Below are 24,815 nucleotides of genomic sequence, written 5' to 3'. Positions count from 1 at the left end.
TCTAAGAACCTTCACAGTCTTCTAACCTGCACTCGCGTTCGTGGTAGGGATCGTGGAGCGCTCTACTGGACAATTACATATGTTTTACATTATGCGTGTTGTTTGCCTTAAAGGTTGGTGAGTTTTTGGTCCTGACTCGAAAAATTCTCAAAAGATAAACAAAAGGATCAAAGTAAAACTTCCAAAGTGTAATCAATCCATTTAGGAAAAAAGGACTTGCGATTAGGATAAACAAGAGAAGGAAATCTAAATTGTGGCATTTTTTTTTAAATTTATCCATTCAATTGCTTAATTGACTTTTTTCTCCCAGTTTGTTTTGCCTCAGAATTGGCAAAATTTATCTCGCGTAAATGTTTTCTAGCATATCAAAAACTTCTGAGTCAGTGGGAGGCTTTTCTTTGATTTCAATTTCGGTCATTCATTATTATTATTTTAACCTTTATTTAAATAAATACAATTATACAAAAGTTACAAGTTCAAAAGGCGTAAAGCATGGAAAATGCCGTCTGATACATTCGCCATTTACCTTTACTTTAAAAGTTTCTACAAAATTAAATGTGGACCAACAACGCTAAGGTGCCGTACTTCTTGATCCTTTCGTTTCCAGGGCATTCCCTGGTTGTTGAATTTTAATAGGCGTAGGTCTTCATACCGGATCCTATGTGGAAGAAGATCATTTCTTCTGTTTTAGTAGGATTCAGCTTTAGCTTCCACCTTTGAAACCAGTTTGACACTACGTTTACAGATGTTTGTAAGTCAGTAATGCATTGGTTAATGTCTTTGTTTGAGTAGGCTGTCATTGTGTCGTTTGCGTAGTTTTGGAAGAAGGTTTTCTGAAATTTTCGGGAAGTATAGATCGAAGAATCGGGGGACTTGTGATTTTCGCTTCGAGAATCTATCGTTTAGCACTGTACGTATTATTAAGTCCTACCTGAAATGATCTGCCTAGAAGTATCGATTCTATAATATGGGTAACATAGTCTCGAGTGTTTCTAAGTTTGTAAAGTAGTCCATTGGGCGAAACAGTTTCTAAGACTGAATCTACCTCAAGCAATATGGCTGCCCTGAACTTTGCCAATTCTAGTAAATAATTGAACAGTAATCAAAATTAAAATATAGCAATGGCGGACGTGGATTGCCGACGTTGTTCCATCCATTTTTTTCATTTTATACACTCTTTTGTTGTTTATTTTATTAACTGGCCACTATGCCGAATAATTTTGTTTTTCTACAGTAAGTAAATAATTATTGCAAGGCCCATAAAAAAAAATAGTCTTTAGTGTGCCACACAAAATTCCTCTGTCGTGGTGGCAATTTTTAGAGAATTATCTTTAGAATGAAAGATTCATGTTTCTCCTTCAAATGTAGGAGAATACAAGCGAGAGTAGAAGTCTTAAAGCTGGAATTCCCTAAATAATGAATGTAGTCAGCGTTACGATTATATTTTTTGCCCAGCATATTACAGAAAAATTTTTATTGTTCCATATAGTTTGGTAGAACCTCTAAACGTCCCCTGCTGGGTACACACGTCCTTAGAGCAGCATTTCCCAACCTGTGGAACGCGAGTTGCTTGTTTGTAGTACACGAAAAATAATCAATAATGGTGGACATAAAAAAAAATAATAAAAAAATCATATAAAATATCTTAGAAACGTTTTTTCGTATAATTCATAACAAATATTTTAATTAATAATAGTATACAGTAAAGTTGTTAATATGTACAGTAATAAGGTTAGTCTGTCTCAAGATATACGAGAAAATATAATAGCACATTTAACAGGATTAAAATTGTCTTTCATGGAGTATTTTCCAAAACCTGAAAACACAAATGATAATTGGATTTCAAACCCTCTTCTATAAAGAAAATTTAGGAAAAGCTACATCATTATCAATAAAAGATAAAGAAAATTGAATAGAATTATCATGTGACAGAACTTAAATGATAACTATGTAAAAATCTGCTTAAAGAGACTGATTGTAATGAGTAAGCTCTATCCAAGCAACATTAAATTTAATTGGTACTTACAGGTAGTTGAATGCTTGAAAGAAATTAATTTAGAAGATTTGGGCACAAATACAATAATCCTAAAGAAGAACTTTGTAAATTAATTAATAATTTTGAAGAGAAAAATAAGTACGCAATTTTTAATTGTTTAAAAAATGTTTTAAAACTATGATCTTACACTTTACGAAGTTTATGAAGTGAACATGAACTTGAACTTCTTTGTTCACTCGGAATACCAAATTTCACGAAATACAAATCATTTTTACGAAGTGGTAATATTTGAGTATGATGTACTACCAAGTGGTACGCTAGCCAAAAAAAATGTTTGGGAAACGCTGCCTCAGAGCATCTCAAAACGCTTTAATTTGATAATTTCTTCTTTGATTATTTCTTTAAACAATATCATTTAATTGTATAGACTTGTATAAACAACTGTATTGTTTGTACAAATTTAAAATTTTAATAAAATTCTAATTACGTGAACTACAGCGAGAGAAAATCTTGTAGGTGATCTAACATGCGTTATTTTGTAATAATTATTTTAAATAACAATGAGCCCACAAACACGCTCAAGAAGTTGTATGTAATCCTTGTGTTCAGAGGACGTCAGAACTTATTTTGCTGGTGTACGTAACTCGATTGCTAGACGGTAGCGATTTCTTCCTGCTCCCCAGCAGGAGAAAGAGGCATAGCTTGCAAAAAAAAAAAAAAAAAAGAAAAAAAAGTATAACCACTATAATCAAACCAAAATGGCCGCGCAAGTTTTCTCTACATTGCTAAATGGAGTATAACTACGTTTGATAAGGTAAGGACTAGAGCCTACGGGAAAACGAGGTAACGTCAGCGTCACGCTGTTATAAACTGAGACAACCAACTCACAAGGGAAGTTAATCAGGGGTGTCTTATCATCCCCTTAACAAAAAATAAAAATAAAATAAAAAAATAATATATACATAACCGCGCCAAAAATACTAAACACGCTCTTAATATCCCTGATCTAAACTGAAATACCTGGCAACCATGTAAATAAATACTTTGCACAATTTTTTAGAACATCGACAGATATCAACGCATCATTTAATTCAACTCTACAAATACATTAGCTCTTTCGACACCACATAAAAACTATAAATCCTTCAATAAACTATTTGCTTCTTGGTACTAGCAGCATAGGATTTTAGGTGCCCTCAATTGCCTATTGAAATAGCCAGAATTATAGACGTATACTGAACAGAATAAAAAACACTAATTTGCAGGACGTTTATTTGATTAGTTGCATTCTAAACTTAGCGTTTCACATTTGTCTAAGTCTATATTATAGGCTGTATTTGTTAAAAGAGCCTTAATTATAAAGTTATCTTTGACAAACTAATTTGCAGGACGTTTACTTGATTAGTTGCATTCTAAACTTAACGATTCAAATTTGTCTAGTCTATGTTAAAGGCTGTATTTGCCTGTTAAAAGAGTCTTAATTATAAATTTATCTTTGACAGACTAACTTGGAAGACGTTTACTTGATTAGTTGCATTCTGAACTTAGAATTTAAAATTTATTTAATCTATCTTATAGGCTGTATTTGCCTATTAAAAGAGGGTTAATTATAAATTTATCTTTGACTAATTAACTTGGAGGACGTTTACTTGATTAGTTGCATTCTGAACTTAGCATTTAAAATTTATCTAATCTATGTTATAGGCTGTATTTGCCTATTAAAAGAGTCTTAATTATAAAGTTATCTTTGACAAACTAACTTGGAGGACGTTTACTTGATTAGTTGCATTCTGAACTTAGAATTTAAAATTTATTTAATCTGTCTTATAGGCTGTATTTGCCTATTAAAAGAGGGTTAATTATAAATTTATCTTTGACAAACTAACTTGGAAGACGTTTACTTGATTAGTTGCATTCTGAACTTAGAATTTAAAATTTATTTAATCTATCTTATAGGCTGTATTTGCCTATTAAAAGAGGGTTAATTATAAATTTATCTTTGACTAATTAACTTGGAGGACGTTTACTTGATTAGTTGCATTCTGAACTTAGCATTTAAAATTTATCTAATCTATGTTATAGGCTGTATTTGCCTATTAAAAGAGGGTTAATTATAAATTTATCTTTGACTAATTAACTTGGAGTACGTTTACTTGATTAGTTGCATTCTGAACTTAGAATTTAAAATTTATTTAATCTGTCTTATAGGCTGTGAGGGTTAATTATAAATTTATCTTTGACTAATTAACTTGGAGGACGTTTACTTGATTAGTTGCATTCTGAACTTAGCATTTAAAATTTGTCTAGTCTATCTTACAGGCTGTATTTGCCTATTAAAAGAGTCTTAATTATAATGTTACCCTAGGCAATGTTACTTAGAGCAACTTCTGTTGTAACTGTTTTGTATTCTGGTTATGCTTTGTAAATGGCTGAACAAGCTTAATTATAGTTATACTGGACAAACTTATTGGTGTGATTCATATTAGATTTCTTTTTTTCTTTGGTTTGGTGTGGGTAATGGATAATAATTTGAACCAATTTGTGCAAGTAAGTGAACCAATTTACCCCACTCAGGCTGTCTCTTCTTTATGAAGGCCACTTTTGCCAAAATTAGGTCTTTGCCTACTTTAAGATTTTTGTAACTAAATTGAGGCAATCGAGTGGAAGAATTACTGCGTGAAAAATTGGTATATCTTTTACTTCGTATCGCATGAATTCTTAATATCTGGATCTAACACCTGTATAATATTAATGGCAACCGTAATCTTGTTCTGTGAGATGACTTCTAGTCATGTACATCGTACAGATTTACCACCTAGAAGCGTTCTTCTCCAGGTGTCCCGTGTTGTTTCCATTTATGGATACTATCACTGGACATTTTTATTTTATATAAAAGTGATCTAAAAACCTAACTTTAAAAGGCTTAATTCATTTACAACCACCTGCATTTAAATGTGCCTATATGAAAGTGAATGAAAATTGATATTGCTCAATTCAACGGGCTTGCCGTACTGTTATATGCTAGTTCTCCTCTCTTGAGCATGAAAATTGGTATCCCCCTCGTGTGTATATTTTGTATGTGTATTCTATGTGAACATACCTATTCTAGAAATCTCTCTGAACAACCACGTGTTCGACAATAGTATTTTTATTCTTATTTTTCCCATTATTATTTATTGATCTTGAAGTTCAATTTGATAATTCACTTTAGTGTTATAAAATTTTATTCTTAAATTGCTCTTGAGGTTCTTATTATTATTTAAAATATCATCTTTTAGAAAATTGGACTTATTTTTATTATTTAGATATACTAGCAAAACCTAGCGCCTATTTGGTGACACTCTTACGGTGCTTTATATCAAGCAAGTGAACATACGAGGTGTGTTCAAAAAGTAACGGGAATTTTCGTTTTTTGAAAAAAATATTTATTTATTCATCTACATTAATATTGTCGCCTTCAAAGTAGTCCCCTTCGCATACAATACACTTGTGCCAGCGCTTTTTCCAATCCTCGAAACACTTCTGAAACTCGATCTTTGTGATAGCTTTCAGCTCTTTCAGCGATTCGCTTTTAATGTCATCTATGCTTGTAAAACGACGGCCTTTTAATGTTCTCTTTACGTTTGGAAATAGAAAAAAGTCACATGGAGCCATGTCTGGCGAATATGGAGGCTGGGGCATCGTTAAAGTTTTGTTTTTGGCCAAAAATTCACGAACAAGCAATGAAGTGTGAGCAGGTGCATTATCGTGGTGCAAAATCCATGAATTGTTTTGCCACAAATCCGGGCGTTTTTTACGGATTGCTTCACGCAAACGGCGTTGAACTTGTAGGTAGTACTCCTTATTGATTGTTTGACCTTGTGGCAAGAATTCATGATGCACTATGCCATTAAAATCGAAGAACACAGTGAGCATAACCTTCACATTCGACCGCACTTGTCGAGCCTTTTTCGGTCTTGGCGATCCAGAATGCCTCCACTGGGACGATTGAGCCTTAGTTTCGACATCATATCCGTAAGCCCATGTTTCGTCACCTGTTATAACACGTTTCAGTAGATCCGCATCGTTGTCGACTTCATTGAGTGACTCTTGAGCAACTTCCATTCTCCGCTGTTTTTGTTCGAAATTCAACAATTTTGGAACAAATTTTGTTGCCACACGTTTCATACCCAAAACATCCGAAAAAATTTCATGGCATGAGCCAATTGATATGGCAACATCATCAGCGACTTCTCTGATTGTGATTCGGCGATCGTTCATAACCATTTCTTTCACTTTTTTCACGTTTTCATCGGTTGTTGATGTGCTTGGACGTCCAGGTCGTTCGTCATCTTCAACGTTTTCGCGGCCATCTTGGAAACGCTTATACCACTCGTAAATCCTTGTTTTACTCATAGCAGACTCACCATATGCCTTTATTAACATTTCACACACTTTATTTAATTTTTTACGCAAAATTTAATACAAATTCTTTGATCCATTTTTTTTAACAAACAAAAATCGCCAAGCTCGAAAAACACGTCTAACCTTAACGGCTGCCACTTAAGAAGTAAACAATGAATATTACTGAAAATTTTATCGTACTTCAAGGACATGTGTACCAACATAATAAAAAAAAAATTTTACAATCAGACTCTCCAAACCCGCGAAATTTAAAAATTCCCGTTACTTTTTGAACACACCTCGTATGTTCGAATCTTATTGCCGGCTAAAGCCCCGTTCTCCGAGCATTCTTGAAAATGTATTGGAATGCTCGCTCGGCTTATGCTTAAAACTTTGATAGAAAAACATTAGTCCTGTTTATTCCTGATCGCCCGATTTAGAGTACAAGAGCATTCTATTATTATTATTATTATTATTATTATTATTATTATTATTACACTAAGGATTCAAGATTGGCGAGGAATCGATCAAATAAAAAACAAACTCGTCTTTTTGCCAACGTTTCGACAAATATATTGTCTTCTTCAGGGCCTGGATATTACAAATACAAAACAATTAACAGAATCAGTAACATAGAAAATCAGTAAAAAATCAGAAATATAATAACAAACAGTAAAATACAATAAATTCTTTATAATTATTGAAACTTACGTGGCTATGCGGGTTGATTGAGTTACAGAAAACTAAGAGCCAGAACTGGAGAAGCAGGTATATATATATACAGATATAGCGGGACTTACACGGGAATTTTCGGTAATTACAATGGGACAGATACAATAGACTAATTACAACAAAAGAGTAAATACAATAGTTATTGGGAAATTTCTTTAAATAACAAAAACCGTTAAACACAAATCACAGGAGAAACCAAATAATCCTTATGCACTAAATAACAAATAACCAAAAGATTAGAAGTAAATTTAAAAACCCCAGCAATAATTATGTACAAAATTTTGGATATCTATTTATTTTTTAATGATAAAATTGTAGCAGTTACCAACCCGCATAGCCACGTAAGTTTTCAATAATTATAAAGAATTTATTGTATTTTACTGTTTGTTATTATATTTCTGATTTTTACTGATTTTCTATGTTACTGATTCTGTAAATTGTTTTGTATTTGTAATATCCAGGCCCTGAAGAGGACAATATATTTGTCGAAACGTTGGCATAAAGACCAGTTGTTTTATTTGACCGATTCCTCGCCAATCTTGAATCCTTATTTTAACAATTTACGGTCACGAAACCTATATATTCATTATTATTATTATTTATTATTAATAATAATTTAATAAAGTTCATTTTCGTGATAAGTAGTTAATTCATTTTTTATTTATGAAATAATAATTTTTGGGGCTAATAACCAAGGCAGTCGATGCGCCAGAAAAAATAAATAAAATGCTTTAATTTTTAATGTAGGCAACGTAAATAAGAAGGGTAGTTTTGCTATCGTGTCAAATTTGAATTGAACAATTTGAATTTTCGCCGTAAATAACCATTTTGAGTTCTTTAAAGTCTGAAAAAAAGTAAATGGATCTGTGTAGGTTAACATTCTAGCTCCGTAAACGAAAATCTTAAGGAATTACGAAATTTATATTTTGTTAGCATTCTATAATTAGATCTGACTATTAAATTTGAATTCTAAAGCGATCAAATTTTCTTAACCAAAAGCATCATTTTACTGAATTTTTCCTTTTTATTTTTCTTGGTTTTTCTTTTTTGGAAAATTGCTTCATCGATTTCCCTTAAATTAATAGTTCTTTTGAATAAGGGGGTAGTTTGTTTCTAATGCTAATCTAGTGTCTAAGAATGGTTTTCAAAAATGGCTAATTTTTCGTTCAGTTAATGAATATATATTACTTACACGTAGATCTATCTACAGCTTTTATTATGTAATATTTTTGTTTAAGGAAATGATGTTAAGGTGGGTCATGTTGAAGTAGTGGGACTTAACTGGGTTTTTTAAAAAAACAACTTTTTCTTTTATTATTGTAAACGGCGTGTTCGAAAGAATATGCGCATCAAGCACGTTTTCGTTTACACTATAGAAAGCACGAATTATAAATTCATGCTCTTGTTCTATGTTCTAGTCAGTTTGTGTAAAAGTAGCCTTTATTCGAGGGTCGTTTGAAAAGTCCGTGCAAAAATAAAAACTACTTAATTTTTTGGGGTAAACCTTTTTTATTTTACAACATAGTCTCCTTTTAGGCTTATACACTTCGTCCAACGCTGCTCTAGTTTGTTGATCCCTTCCGAATAATAGGATTTGTCCAAGTCTGAAAATAGCCATTCGTTTCTGCAATCACCTCCTCGTTTGAATAAAATCTTTTTCCCGCCAGCCATTTCTTCATATTGGGGAACAAATAGTAGTCCGAGGGAGCCAAGTCTGGAGAATAGGGGGGATGTGAAACGAGTTGGAACCCTATTTCCATTAATTTTGCGACCACAACTGCTGAGGTGTGAGCTGGTGCGTTGTCGTGATGGAAAAGGACTTTTTTGTGGGCCAATCGTGGGCGTTTTTCTTGCAGCTCGGTTTTCAAACGGTCCAATAACGATGAATAATATGCACCTGTAATAGTTTTACCCTTTTCCAGATAGTCGATGAGGATTATTCCTTGCGAATCCCAAAAGACAGTCGCCACAATCTTTCCGGCCGAAGGAACGGTCTTCGCCTTTGTTTAGATTGTTCTTTGGTCTCAGGAGTGTAGTGATGTATCCATGTTTCATCCACAGTGACGAAACGACGCTTAAAGTCCTGCGGATTCTTCTGGAACAGCTGCAAACTGTCCTTGCAACACTTCACACGATTTCGTTTTTGGTCAAGCGTGAGCAATCGCGGCACCCATCTTGCGGATAGCTTTGTCATGTCCAAATGTTGATGCAAAATATTATGTACCCGTTCATTCGAGATGCCCACAGCACTAGCAATCTCACGCACCTTCTGAACTGGCTAAATGTTGAATATAGAAGGCAATATTTTTTAGGTGCCTTTATTTATTTTCTGTTCAAAAATAGAGCACCAGATTATCTGTATTCACTATTTAGTAGCAAAGAACAGTTACACTTGAGGACCACTCGACAAGTGGATACAAAGTTGTACACGCCCACACCTAGGACTGCAACCTATCAAAATTCTTTTTATTTCTCCAAAAATTGACATTTGAGTAAATTAATAGTGAAAAGTCGGTTACGCAAAATCCCAGTTTTCTGCATTTACACCCCTCTGTTCGGGGTAGGGTTTTATTAAAAACAAAAAAAATCCATATGGCCTTGAAGCTCAATAAATGCGCAACTTTTTCTGAAATTATGTTACTCCTTGATTTATTAATCATTGAATAAATACAGTTGAAAATTTTAACAGAGAACGAATTTTTGTAGACATTAAAGTAAAAATTTCATTGTTATAAGAAACGTTTTGAGGCTCTGTATTGAGCAAATTTATAGGAAATTTAATGCTCTTTCGTTTGGAATAAGCAGATTTGTTGTAGGATAAAGGATAGAAAAGTTACGGCCGTTTTTATGGTGAAAAAGCGCGAATATCGACGGAAAAGTTAAAAATGCAAATATCTTGGACACTATTGAGAATCGGGCCAAAGTGAAGAGAATATTTTTTGTTGCATTTGAGCTGCTGAATCACCTTCCGAAGTTTCGACCACTCCTCCGCATACACCCTGTACATATATTTGCCTTTTTTTGCGATCAGCTAGAGTTGGCCAGAATCAACGATAACCCTTTCTACTACTACCTTTGTAGGTTATATGTGAATTTTATACGTGGTATCAAGGCTTCTTTAATATTTTTGTTAGGCTAGAAAACCCTGGCCTGACATTAAGATCGCTGTAGAAATCTTCAGTTTGATTACCGGTGAAAGAATGATCCAGTGAATCAGCCCAGGCATTAAAGAACTAGCGATTGTGCACTGCATGGATGAGAAGAGACCCTGGTTGAACGGTCAGGCCTATTGTCATTCAAAGTAAATGGGCAAATCTCCTGATATCTTTCACGCAATATTGATGAAATAAGAAAATCCAGTTCAACCTTGATAGCTACTATTGGAATCAGGAGAATCCAACCTGATGGTAGAGCCACTTTTAAAGCACTGATTAAAAGTGTTATCACATCATAATGGTTACTTTTATTTAGATAAAAATCGATCTTTTGTTTGTTTATTTTAAATTTTTCTAGTTTCATATCGGGTGCGTTCCACTAAGCGACCACAACGACCACGCTCACGACCGCGGTTTTGGCCGTTCCACTTGCTTGCGAGCGTTGCGATCGAAAACCCAAGTGGAATGGACTGTGGGTTGTTTTAACCGTTCATGTAAACATTACATATGGCGGCCTCGAAAATAAGTTAGAAGCTTGAAGAGGTTATTTTTTAATATTAACCCCGTTTTTAAGCAGTTATAATAAACTTTATTAATTATTGGCAAAGTTGACTTATATTAAAAGAATATATATAATTCAATTTTTTATATTACATTTTAGTGGAGTATTTATAAAATTTACGTTTAAATAAAATTAAAATGTCTTTTGTGGCAACAGTAGGATATTTATTAATGCAACGTAATAATGCTTTAGAAAGTTCTTTATCTAGTTCCGATGAAGAGTGTAATGCAATTTTACAAAATCGCAATGATGAAAAGCGAAAACTTAGGCCACGTATTATTAGCTATCAGAGTAATTGATCTTTATTCAGATGAAGAATTTAAAAGTTATTTCAGGTAAATGATTTTGTGTTATTCAGTGATTTAGTATGTAAAGGGATAAGTATTTATTTATTAATTTTTTTTAGACTTTCGAGAAACACATCCTATTATTTACGTACATGTAATAATACTTTCATTTACATGAGATAATTTTTTCGGTCGCCATATTTCTGAACGCCCACTTCGACCCAGCTCTTAAGGTGGGGCGTTGTGGGCTTCGCGTGAGCGAAAATAGTGACGTCATTAGTGACGTTCTCGCCACGACCACAACGACCGCGGTCGCCAAGTGGAACGCCTGAAGGTATGTTTTGGTCGTTGTGGTCGCTTAGTGGAACGCACCCATCGTAGTCTCAGTATTTCCTCACAATTTGCTGCGATAGTAATAATTTCTTTTATTAAGATTTTAAGAGAAGAAAATGTGCATCTTATTTTCATCAGAATTCACTAATTATATTTATTAAATATGCAATATTTTTATACTTTTTTAATTACAATTTTATAATATATATTTTTTTTTTAATTCTGTTTCAGGTAATTTTGGCCAAATTTTGACTCCAGCCATTTTTTTGGTAAAGTACATTTTTACAAGAAAAAAAAAGAAAGAAAAATTACAAAAAATAAATAAATAATAAAGCCAAGAATTATATAATAAATAAATTTATTTATTTATTTCTATTTTATTTAATTTTATTGTAAATAAGTATTATATTTCTTGCACTCATTTATTTTGGCACAAAAATCTTTGATTTAAATCACCTTTTATTTACAGTAATAATAATGATGGTGTAAAATTTAAAAAGACAATAATGGCCGTTTTTCATCTTTAATTTTGATTTGCTTTTTTTTTAAATGAATTGTTTTAGTAATATTGCTAATGTAAACATTGTTTTTAGGCATCTTTCTGCCAGCTACAGTTACCCCCAACGATCGTATACTAGTGGCTTTTCAATAAAATACGAGGGTCATTCAATAAGTAACGAGACAAATTATTATTGCTCAAAAACGGTTTATTGAATCAGTACAAAACTTTGGTTACTTTTCAACATGGTCCCCAGCAACACTTATACACTTGTCCCATCTTTCTGCTAATTTGTAAATGCCCTTGGCATAAAATTTTTTGGGTTGATCTCGAAGCCACTTTTGCACCTGATTTTTTACCTCTTCATTGGATCGAAAATGTATCCCTCGTAGACCATCTTTAAGGGGTCCAAACAGATGGAAGTCTGATGGGGCGAGGTCGGGTCTGTAGGGGGGGATGTGGAAGGATCTCCCATCCCAGTTTCTGAAGTTTTTCTTTCGTCAGCTGTGTCCGTATGTGGACGGGCGTTGTCATGGAGCAAAATCACGCCTTCAGTCAAGAGCCCACGGCGTTTCGTACGAATTGCAGGTCTTATCTTGTTTTCCAGCATGTCACTGTAGTACTGGCTGTTGATTGTTCTTTGGCCTTCAAGAAAATCACAATAAATTGGCCCCTGAAAATCCCAGAATACTGTAAGCATGACTTTACCTGTAAATGGCTGGGTCCTGAATTTTTTCCGAATGGGAGAAGTCGTATGCTTCCACTCATGGCTCTGTCGTTTTGACTCTGGCTCTTAGTGGTGGATCCATGTTTCATCACACGTTACAATTCTTTTTGAAAAAACCTTCTCCTTCAGTCGAATATCGATTTTTCAACTGTTGACTGATTTAAAGCCGGGTTTCTTTGTGAGCGTCCGTGAGTTGTCTGGGCACCCATCTCGCACAGGTTTTCTTGTACTGCAGCTTGTTGTGAATAATGTTATGGACAGTTCCAACACTCGCGTTTACTTTTTCACTTATCAGTTCAACGGTGATACGCGTATTGTCCCGAATTAACGCGTCAATCCGAGATTCGAGAGAGGAAGTCCCAACTTCGATCGGTCGTCCACTGCGTTGCTCGTCAGAAACTTTTGTACGGCCACTTTGAAACTGTTCTACCCATTTGTAAACGTTCGAACGATTCAAACAATTGTCTCCGTACACTTTTAACATTCTTTTGTGGATTTGACTACCTTTCTCACCTTCCACGACTAAAAATCTGATCACGGCACGTTGTTCTTCCACAGTGCAATTCTCGAGCGGACTCGCCATCGTTAACTGAGTAAATTTGAGGTTATGTTTACAAAATATAATTGAACAGCTGATCAGATGTCATCGCAAGGTTGCCAACTTTATGTCCTGAAACTTTCATACGGATCAATTTAGCTGTTTTTGAGCAGTAATAATTTGTCTCGTTACTTATTGAATGACGTAAATTTAAATTTCCTAAAATAGCTTTATGGAGGTGTTTTAAAATCCGTAAAGATAACGAAGTAATGACACGAAGTACTTACCCCCTGGAACTCACCAAAAAATCAATTATTTTTTACAAAGACGCGATTTTTTATAAAAATCTGCAGTGAACACCTTTTCTTTCTTAATCTAATCAAGAGAGTATGTATTATTATTTGGCAGTGTATTGTTGGCTTCTAAAAGCTAGGTGTAGGATATACACGGTGGAACCAGTAAGTTTTGTGAAATTGTAATTTGGAGTAAAATACAAACTATATGAATTTTTGTGTAAGTACTTGTTTAAAATATTTCCTAACATTTTACCTCAAATATTGCACAGAGATCAGAAGTAAATGTTTACAAGTGCAATTTGTAACCTTTGACTTCCTTATTTTAAGACAGCCTACTTTAAAAATTAACTACTGGTCCATCTAAAAGAGTTTTCAAATGAATTAAACAACCTGATAAACTAACACTGTTGTGGTGCTCGTGAATACGTTTTCTTGCAAAAACAAACGTAATTTCTCGTACGAAGATAAAAGGAATCCTGGAAAATGATATACCGTTAGAAAGCCCATTAGACAAGGAAACGTTTATAAAAAGTGCCAGCACCTAGGTCTGATAATGATCACATAAGGGCCTAATGAGTTTTCTTAAAAAATTTCGATTACTTTTATTTTTCCCAGTATTCGGAGGAAGATTGAGGCGGTTTGGAGAATAATTTATGCTTCAAAATGGTATCAATTTTTAGAAAATTTATCTGTCTTTCTAACCGTGTCACCAGAATCAAATTCGGACTTAAACTTTCTGAGTAATAACATTTTTATTGCAAAAAAGTAATGATTTTAGAAAAAAAAATAAATTAAAGTGAGCGTCACTCAAGAACAGTGGAAAATATGAAGTTGGCCAATACGTCATTGAACTCCACTTTAGATGTACTTCACACAGTGGCCTACGGACATTACTTACTGGTTCACCCTGTATGGTATTTCGTTAGGTAGTAAGGATCTGGGATATTTAATTGTCATTGATATTCTTAGCTATTGCATTGAGACGGGCAGACTCGGTACTTTATGGGATTTCTTTCCGATTTTGGAGGAGGGAGTGTTGTAATCGAAGCTTTTGAAGGCTTAGGCTCCTCGCGTTTTTGCTCTCCTAACAATAATAATAGAGCACCAATACGCATGCGGATCTTTTGTTTCGGTTATGTTAGAAGAGAGAACTACTGCTTTATTTAGATGTCAGTTTGGTTGCTGAGCTAAGTTGAGTTGCAAAAACATATCGCGTACCAATCAGTCGATATACAATTGATATATCATAAGTAAACAATTAAAAATAATAATAAATATTCGTATTTCGCTAAATTCATTGAATTGCTTGAATGTAGAGTAATATTGCCAGATTAATTAGTTAGCTGTACGAGGTATGGCTACTAAATAACGAGACTATTGCTGTAAAACATTTTATTTTAAATTTATACATATTTAGTTATTATCACCTTCAATATACACCCCTCCCAAATCCCTACAACGCTCCATGCGAATTTACCATTGTTCGAAACAGTGCTGGAAGTCTTTTTCTTTCACAGCTTCAACGGACTGAAATCGTGTTCCTTTTAATGCAGATTTAACTTTTGGGAACAGATAAAAGTCAGATGGGGTCAGTTCAGGCGAATAAGCCCGGATGGCCTAAAACTGGGATGTTGTACTTGGCTAGAAACGTCTTGGACAGACAATGCAGTGCCGGCTCACGCGTTGTCTTGATGGAGAACCCCGTGACTTGTTCTTCCAACAAATCGGGTCGTTTTTTTCCTTACTCTTTCACGGAGTTGAGCAAGCATCCCAGGGTAGTAATGTTGATTAATTATAATCAATATTTTCATCCGTTTTGGAAGTGGAAGGGCGACCCGGGCGGTCATTAACTCCGACGTCTTCTCGGCCATCTTGGAAACGCTTGAACCACTCAAAAACTCGCGCACATGATTAACATTCATCACCATAAACTTCTTTTAATAAAAGATAAGTTTCAGTAGCGGTTTTATCAAGTTTCATGTGAAATTTCTTGTTTTCGGCAAAACGAAACTAACACCTCTTACCCAAACGACGGTTTCGGTCAGACAGATTTCTCTACCAACACATGAGACGCTGCAATCGAAAGAGAAGGTTTTACGCTGCACAGCTGTCGGTCGTTAAGATTTGGCACGTTCATAGTTCTTCTGTAGTAGCATCAGTCTCATTATTTAATAGCCACACCTCGTATACTTATATTAGCATATCTTGTTGATAGCTTATTTTCAATGCCATAAACTTCCTCACAATATTCGTATCCTAAATCGCTTAACAATTCCATTACAGTGTGCATAACTTCGCTGATCATGCCGAGCAGCAAGGAGCTGGTTATTTGTACAATCCCTATTTTGCACACCTGACCATTCCACATGTCCTACTACATGAGCATGTGTAATTATTAAACGAAATTTAAAGCAAATTCTAGGAAAAAATTTCAAACAAATTTGAGTGCAATATCCTGGGATTTTGGTTTGAAAATTTAAACAGTGTAATAATGCCACCTTAACAGCATGAAATAATCGTATACATTACACTGAAATAGATATTTTTTCCACCCAACAAATGTATAGCGCTGATGCATCGTGTTTATACTATGCCTTAAATGACAAGCCTGGTTAATTAAACGGTATTTTGATTTTTTTTAAATATTGCAGTTTTTGACTGCAATGTTTTTAATTATATAGTTTATTATACAATCGCTATAGTGTCATGATACCTAAAAGATCAACTGCGATGAACTCAGAAGGTGTAGGATAGAGCCCATCAATAAGTATCTACATTCGAATTTTATAGAAAAAAAAAATATATAAATATTACAAATAAAAATTATGTACAAAGGACACAGAAATTACAAAAATAAAAAATAATAAAATAAATCTTGTAGCCATTTTGAAAAGTATCTCGGAAAACATTTAAAAATTCCATTAGTTAAGAAATACTTCTAAATGAAGAGGTGCCACGATAGCCGAGCGGGTTAGAGGCAAGGCCCGCAAAACTAAAGATGTTAATGGGTTCAATTCCCCCCGGGTCTAAGCCTTAGATTTTATTTATTTGTTTAATAAATTACAAATTTGCGGTAAAGTATGATTGCCTACGTCCACGACACCTAATTTGGTAGTTAGACGTTATAGCCCGCCTGAAAAAAAATGGGCATTACTTTACTTTTACTTCCAAATGTCTGTATTTCAATAGAAACGTGTCTGCAGTGTTCTTTGAGGGCACTTAAGCGAAACCTAAATTTGAAATGCGAAAATATGAAACTGCCTCTTTACAATGCAATACTTTTTTCTTATCAGAAGTAGATAGATAGATAGATTAAACTAGGGCGGCCTCAAGGCCTACGCCACTGCGACCCCTTTAGGGATCTATTGTGGCTCCCCTCACTCTAAAGCTCACCCTCCAGACCTGTCCTTTTAATCAGACTCCTAATACTGGAGAGCGGCTCTTGGGTAAAGCTCCTCAGGCCTTGGTTTTTCCTCCCCGAGAAGTAACATCCTTAGCCATACGAGCCCCTCGCACTGACACAACATGTGCAGTGCCGTTACCTCCTCTTCCTGGACAGAACCTACAAAGGCTATCATCTGCCAGGCCCATGCGATGCATGTGCTTCCAGAGCTTGCAGTGGCCAATTTTACCAGAAGTAAAGAAAGTAGAAAGATTTACCAAATTCAACGTTGGTGGGTCTTGTAAACTATTTTCTACAATTCTTTATTTTCATACTTAAAATTTTGGGTAGACCGAAGGATGATTAAACATCGTCCAATAAAATGCATTAACTGATTTGTCAAATAATATTGTCATAATTACAATTAAGTTATAGTCGTTTGAGTGTTCACAGATTTTTCTTCTATTTTAATTGAATTCTATTCTTCTAAATTTCGAAAAATAGAAAAGCATTGACCAATTTTACACAAAAATTGCAATTCTTAACCTGTCGAAAAATTCAAACATTTGTCCAGATGTCTTAGTACAATAATTTCGGCCAATCAATCCACTCTTCTTTTTATCTCTGCAATATCTTTTCAAAGAAAAATTACTCCTTAATAGAAGCACGTATCGTATGTATTTTGTGAAAAAAAGAAAAAAAAAAAGAGTATTTTGCAGATATAAATTATGATAACGTCCCTGTTAAGTTCATAGCGCCACTATTCAACTTATTATTGCCTTTGCTACAAATCTGAAGTTAACTAGCTAACCTTGTCTTTGGAAACCTGGCAGTTCTTGTTAGTATTTATAACCTGACCACTTCACGTAAAGCCTTATTTTAGTTTTTTTTTTGCACAATCAGTAACGGACAGTGCAATGCCTTTTTCCATCTTTTTTCACGCTGCACTATTACAGTTTAACCATTATGTATAAATATATTGAAACCCCATGCAGTTCAGTGATTTTTTTTATAATTTTGTGCTTACAAATATCTGACGTTGCTGGAGGATTGATTACTTCTTTAGTTTAGAAAAACGGTCATTTGTTTTTTTGTTTAAATACACCTCATTACAATTTTTTGGTGAGTAAAATGCTAAAAACCGATTATTTAACTTGATGATAATCAAACAAACAAAACAAAATGGTTTTCTCTTGCCTAGAAAAATAATTCAACCCATTAATAAATAATGGTAATGACAAAAATAAACACAAATGCCAAAATCCAAAATAAATATAACCCTCAAATACCTCAAAAAAAAAAAAAATTCTATTTAATTTATTTATTAATTTTTATAGTTTCATTAATTTTTGATTTTTTTAATTTTTATTTTTATTGCAGTGCACTACTCCTTTGCTGTCTGTATTAACCAATGCTTGCCAAAATATGCGCTAAAATAGGGCCCTCCAATCTTGGGGCGGTTATTTTTTTTCTTAAGAAAAGGTTCTATATACAATTGAAATAGCACAGAATATAATTTTTAGTAAATTTAGATGTCCACAATTTTGGGTCCATATAATGTTGCTACAGAAATTAATATTTATCAAAATAAAGGCTGAATTAGGGCAGCTTCACTGACCCTTCCAACTTGGGGGCAGCAATAATCTCCTTAAGGAGAAGTCCTAGAAATATCACAGAAATTTATCATTCTAAAATTTTAGTTCTATATTGTTTTGCCCTAAAGTTAATTCTAATATGAGCTAGTTAATAAAACAGAAGTAAATCATAGCCTGGTTTATAATTTTTACACAGTCGGATTATTTCCTTTTTATTTAGAATTTATTGGTTAAAAATAAGAAGTGAGTTTCGTGGGAGTGTAGACCAAGTGTGGGTCCAACTTCCAGCTGGGTACAATGCAGCCTGGAAAAAACCCAGGGTTAGAGGTGGGTTTAAGTGGGTTCACTTAGAGGCTGGGTTCCCTCTATCAGACTGGGGACGTTGCAGGTGTCTGAAGTCTCACGCAGCTTTTAACTTACTATTTCTTTGGCTGACACTTTTATTCTATTTATACTTTTTTACAGATCTGCCAACTCGTATAATGGGGAACCACAAGCACACCTCTAACGTGTCCCCAAGTCAGTCCAATGAGCAAATCTACCACCTATATAATATAAAGGGGAACTACAAGTATGCTTCTAGTGTGTCCCCAAGTGAGTACAAGTGCAAATCTATCACCTATAATAATATAAAAGGGGAACCACAAGCACGCCTCTAACGTGGCCCCTGTCAGTATAATGTGTTAACCTACCACCTATATAATATTAAGGCAAACTACAAACTTTTGCTTCGAAATTGTGTCCCCAATCTGTGCAAAGTGATTGGTCTGCCATCTATAGACCATTAAACGGAACTCCAATTATGCCTTTTGTACTAGAGTCCTTTAAACTACAATGTACAGATATACTGTCTTATAATATTAAAGGAAATTTCAAGTTAAGTTTTTTATTTTTGTTTACACGCGATGCAGGTTGAAGTGCAAGTCACATTTAGAGGCAGATATTGTGTAAGTCAGGTGACAAGTTGAACATTCACTTAAGCAGTTTGTGTCGTGTAATGGTTCTACTGATCGATTTTCATTCATTGGAATTATTATTTAAAATGAAATTCTTTAGGTTGTTTTAATTCATTAAACAAGAATGCTTAGTTTAAAATATGGTAGACTTATTATTTAGGTTATGCTAAAGTAGGTTTTAGTTGATTCGCTAAATATTAGTGGTAGGTTGTATATCCACGTGATAGGTTTGCGAATATTTTTAGGATATGTGAAAATAAGGGTTTAGGTTATTTTAATTCGCCATGAAAGTTTGTATTTTCACGGGGTTGATTTGGAGCTAATTGAAGTGAGCGGGGCTATTCACTCTATTTCCAAGTTTCTGTATTTTTTTTTTTTTTTTCTCGAAATCTATTATATCTGTGTCGTTGCAAAAAATTACAGTTATAAACGAGGATTTTCCCTATATTTAAGAGAAAATTCGGGAATTTTATCTTTTTTAGAAAAAGAGTAAAAAAAAAAAAATAGTTAAGGTTGGGTGTTTTTTTACTGTGTGGGTTTTCGTGCAGTTTTTGATAATCAACCCTTAGTACAACGTTTCTAGTTGTATCTCCCAAAAAACTGGGCAGTTGTTTTTTTTGTCCATATTTTGTCACTCATTTTAGTTTTGAAACAAAATTAATATTAAAAAAATATACAAGATATAAATGAAAAACTAAAAGAAATATTAAAGATCAACAGTGATCTTTTTAACCGATGCGACAAAGGTTGGTAATAATAATACTAAGTATTATAAAAAAAAAGGATCAAATTATTGACCATAAGCTGGTGAAAACATGCTACTCTCTCACATATGTATAACTAACTGTCATACAATAAATAGTATTGAGGGTAATAAAATATATGAAAATCAAAATATATTAATAGTTATTCCTGTAATTAATGCTGCTAATACAGTTTGAATCATTATGTTAGTCCTATTTCTAAAGGGTGTTTGGTTATTATGAATAATTTTCTTGCAGTAAATTAGGTTATTATTATTAATATCATTTTCAGTAAGCAGTTTAATAAAAATATTAATTTTGGAGGCCTTTTTTTACTGAAGTTTGTTTTATGTATGATTTAAGAAGAATTAAACTATTAAAACTAATGGGTTTAATATGTTATTTAGTTTTTATACTTAGGTTTTTTTCTGGTTTGCTTATTTTTTGTTTTATACGTAAGCATATTTTATTAACTTTAAGTTTTGAGTTTTTGGTTTTGTATTTTGTTTTTTATAATTTTTTTTTAGATTATCTTATTATTTAATTTTTATTTATTTATTTATTTTTTAACTTTTGCTGTTTATGAGGGTGCAATAGAATTTCGCTTGGTGCATTCATGTGTATAAAATAAGATATAAACTTTATTGCAGTGCAAATTGACACTCAGCTAGTAATTGGTTTGTCTTGAAGTATTCCATAATATGCATTCTATTTCTTATTTCAATATTTTGGTTTCATGAGTAATGAATCAGTCGCAGGTTATATAAATTCTGACTCATTTTGTTGAAAAGGTTACCAGGCTGGGCAAGTGAATTGCTTATATGTGTAAATTATTCTGCAGCAGGTTCATTGTAAGTTTTTTCAAGCAAGTGAGTATTTGGCACCTGCTTGGGCCAATTTGTATGCCATTATTAATCATAAGTAAGATGTTTTGCGATATTTCTAATGGGGAGATCTTGAATCATTATTATTTTATCTTTGTAAATATACTAGTTGGGTGAGAGGCCTTACAAAAAGTAATGTTTACTTAGCTATCGAAGAATTAACGAAGAAGTAAACGTGAACATGAATAAGTTTTACGAGACGCTAAGGTAACCGAGCGGTTAAAGGCGAGACCTGCAAAGGTAGAATGTGTATTGTGGTACTGGGTTCGATTCCCTGGGTTCTAGGCCTTGCATTTCATTTAATGATTATTATGAGTAAAGTATGTTTGCTAGTCACCTCCGTCCACGACATCTAATTGGTAGTTAGACGTAAAGTCCACTTGAAAAATAGGTGATTACTTTACTTTAATAAGTTTAACAACCAGCTTATGGAATCCATCAGACTCTGTCTAATCCATCTTATGGAAAAATGTATGTATATTTGTTTTGCACTGCCATGTTGTTTATCTAATTGGTTGTTTACAGTGCGATTTTGGTTATGAGATCTTTAGGTAGTGATGTTTTTATTAGATTTGGTTTTGCTCGTCTTACTGCTTCATTGGTGAAGTTAGCTTTGTTCTATGATAAAGCGAACGTTTGCTGTTATATTTATGCATAAATGGAGACAGGAGTTGTATTTTAGTACCTGGTTAGTGTGAAATTGTTTGATCTACCACGTCGTTTTTATGTTCCATTATTTCTTTTAACGATGAGGAAATCTAAAAATGGTCGCCAATTATTTTCCTCTACTTCTATGCAGTAAACTGTAAGTTGTACTGTGTTGATGTACCAATGCTCCTAAGAATATCCACTATTTAGCCAGACACACATATTCGAATTAACTTAACAGAGAGGAGCTGATTTTATCATGATCGCGGTTACTGCCGCCATCGAGCAATCATTATCATTATCACCCATTATCAATCAACATTCGGTTGAGCCGTCAACAACATTCATTTTGTTGACCCACAGGCCTTCGCCATGCGACAAACAGCATATGTATGTTCTTGAATAAAACTTTTACTAAAGGAATAGCGTAACACATACAGTAGCATACTGCCGCTACAAACATCTGCTTAGAGAGCTTTTTTCTTAACCAGAAACCGCATCTAATCACCGCCCATAACTCGGATTCCTTTCTGTTATTGCATTAATCAAGACATTCACGGACTATTCCAACTAATGAAGATTTTTGGCCAGGCCGCAAGCACCAAGTTGCGTCCTTCCAGATTGAGTGTCCTCTACTGCTCTATTGCAGTTCGAGACCCAGGTTTGGTTCTGCTCGCTGTAATTCCTCCACATTTAATCTAACTCACTAAATAGAACTCACTGACATACCATTAACTAGTTTTTCCAAGCTATGTCCCAAGTACAAGCGCTTGATGAAATACCAGCCCTAAAAACAAATTTGTTTAAACATCTTATATTAAATTGGTTCCAAAGTTCTAGTTAAAACAAGGTTACAAATACATGATTTCGGCGCAATGCATCAGAAATAGCGAAGTACCAAGTCAATAATGCTTGTAATAAAACTTATAGCCCAATGTACATGTTACCGTAAAAGACCAAAATTGGTAAATGTTAAGATGCACTTGGTGACTGTAGAGATTCACTTGGTGAATGTTAAGATTTACTTGGTGAATGTTAAGATTCACTTGGTGAATGTTAAGATTCGCTTGATGAATGAATGTTAAGATTCACTTGGTGAATGAATGTTGAGATTCACTTGGTGAATGAATGTTAAGATTCACTTGGTGAATGTTAAGATTCACTTGGTGAATGTTAAGATTCACTTGGTGAATGTAGAGATTTACTTGGTGAATGTAGAGATTCATTTGGTGAATGTTAAGATTCATTTGGTGAATGTTAAGATTCTCATAGTCGCTTGGTGAAAGACCGAATATTTGGTTTAAATTGTTGCAATAAGATTGTATGACATCGATCACATAATTAAGTTTAATATTGGTATTATTTTCTTTTCTCATTTACTTAGAATGTTAAGTGCAACAGTTTATTTACATGTGCTATCTTATATTTTGACATATATGATATGTTTTAATAATAAAGTATGATTGAAAAACGTAACAATAATATTTTTTATCTATAATAAACTTAATTATGTGATTGACGTTATACAATCTTATTTATAGCACCAACTTAAACCAAATATTCGAACATACATACACCAAGCGACTATGTAAATTTCAACATTCACCCAGTGAATCTTGACATTCTCCCATTTCGGTCTTTTACGGTAATTTTTTTGTTGAACCTATTTTTGGAATACAAGTACCCATTTCGAAATACACCACAATCCTCAGAGCTTAAACTTCTGAACTATCTCTTAATGTTCTTCTTCTTACACAGTGCCGCGTTCTGTACACGCTGTTACATATTGACGATGAATTACCAACTTTGGGTCAGTGTGTGTGTTGCTTAAAAGTTAGCACTCCCAGGGACTTCTCATCTCTACTATCCCTCATTACTTCAAGGCACTGTACCCCTAAACTACTTCAAGGTATTATGCCCCTGAAATGCTTCCCGTTCTCCTACACTATTTCAAGGCACTGTACCCCTAAACTGCTTCAAGGTATTATGCCCCTGAAATGCTTCGCATTCTCCTACACTACTTCAAGGCACTGTACCCCTAAACTGCTTCAAGGTACTATGCCCCTGAAATGCTGCGCTACTTCAAGGCACTGTAACCCTAAACTTATTACAAGGTATTATGCCCTTGAAGTGCTTCCCGTTCTCCTACACTACGAGGGTCGTTTGAAAAGTCTGTGCAAAGTCAGAGAGATAGCACTACTGGCGCGTATCGAGGTTATGTTTACTTAGTAGCATCTCTTGGAAGAACACACACCAAGTTTCAGCCAGATCGGTCTATTTCTTTGTGTTTGGCATCCGTTTGAATCGAGGAAGTCGAGTGATTTTCAAAAAATGGACGAAAAAGAATTTCGTGTGTTGATTAAACACTACTTTATGAAAGGCAAAACGCCTCAGGAGACTAAAGAGAAGCTTGATAAACATTATGGTGATTCTGCACCTTCGATTAGAACAGTTTATAAGTGGTTTCAAAATTTTCGGAGTGGCCATATGGGCACAAGTGACGCTGAACGTTCTGGACGCCCTGTTGAGGTTACTACTCCAGAAATCATTGATAAAATCCATGATATGGTGATGGATGACAGAAGAGTGAAGGTGCGTGAGATTGCTAGTGCTGTGGGCATCTCGAATGAACGGGTACATAATATTTTGCATCAACATTTGGACATGACAAAGCTATCCGCAAGATGGGTGCCGCTATTGCTCACGCTTGACCAAAAACGAAATCGTGTAAGGACGGTTTGCAGTTGTTCCAGAAGAATCCGCAGGACTTTAAGCGTCGTTTCGTCACTGTGGATGAAACATGGATACATCACTTCACTCCTGAGACCAAAGAATAATCTAAACAATGGGTTACCAAGGGGGAATCTGCGCCAAAAAAGGCGAAGACCGTTCCTTCGGCCGGAAAGATTATGGCGACTGTCTTTTGGGATTCGCAAGGAATAATCCTCATCGACTATCTGGAAAAGGGTAAAACTATTACAGGTGCATATTATTCATCGTTATTGGACCGTTTGAAAACCGAGCTGCAAGAAAATCGCCCACGATTGGCCCACAAAAAAGTCCTTTTCCATCACGACAACGCACCAGCTCACACCTCAG

At 34.3% G+C, this 24,815-nt stretch overlaps 1 protein-coding gene across 4 annotated transcripts in view; it reads left to right on the top strand.

Annotated features, from left to right (window-relative positions):
• The window catches only part of onecut (homeobox protein onecut), a 124,076-nt gene that overhangs the window by 64,644 nt on the left and 34,617 nt on the right, over positions 1-24,815 (top strand). For 2 of the 4 annotated variants that reach the window (XM_074143443.1, XM_074143445.1), the window contains exon 2: positions 18,951-19,079. The exons of the other annotated variants lie outside the window; for them this stretch is intronic. In XM_074143443.1, coding sequence (XP_073999544.1) covers positions 18,951-19,079 — 129 coding nt within the window. The remainder of the gene's footprint in view (positions 1-18,950; positions 19,080-24,815) is intronic. 4 annotated transcript variants of the gene reach the window in all.

The sequence above is a fragment of the Rhodnius prolixus genome, unplaced genomic scaffold, assembly GCF_049639745.1.
Source record: "Rhodnius prolixus isolate KJV_2025 unplaced genomic scaffold, Rpr scaffold_12, whole genome shotgun sequence".
Classification (NCBI taxonomy): Eukaryota; Metazoa; Arthropoda; class Insecta; order Hemiptera; family Reduviidae; genus Rhodnius; species Rhodnius prolixus.
The sequence above is the reverse complement of the archived record's forward strand: the minus strand, read 5'-3'. Positions and strand labels throughout refer to the sequence as shown.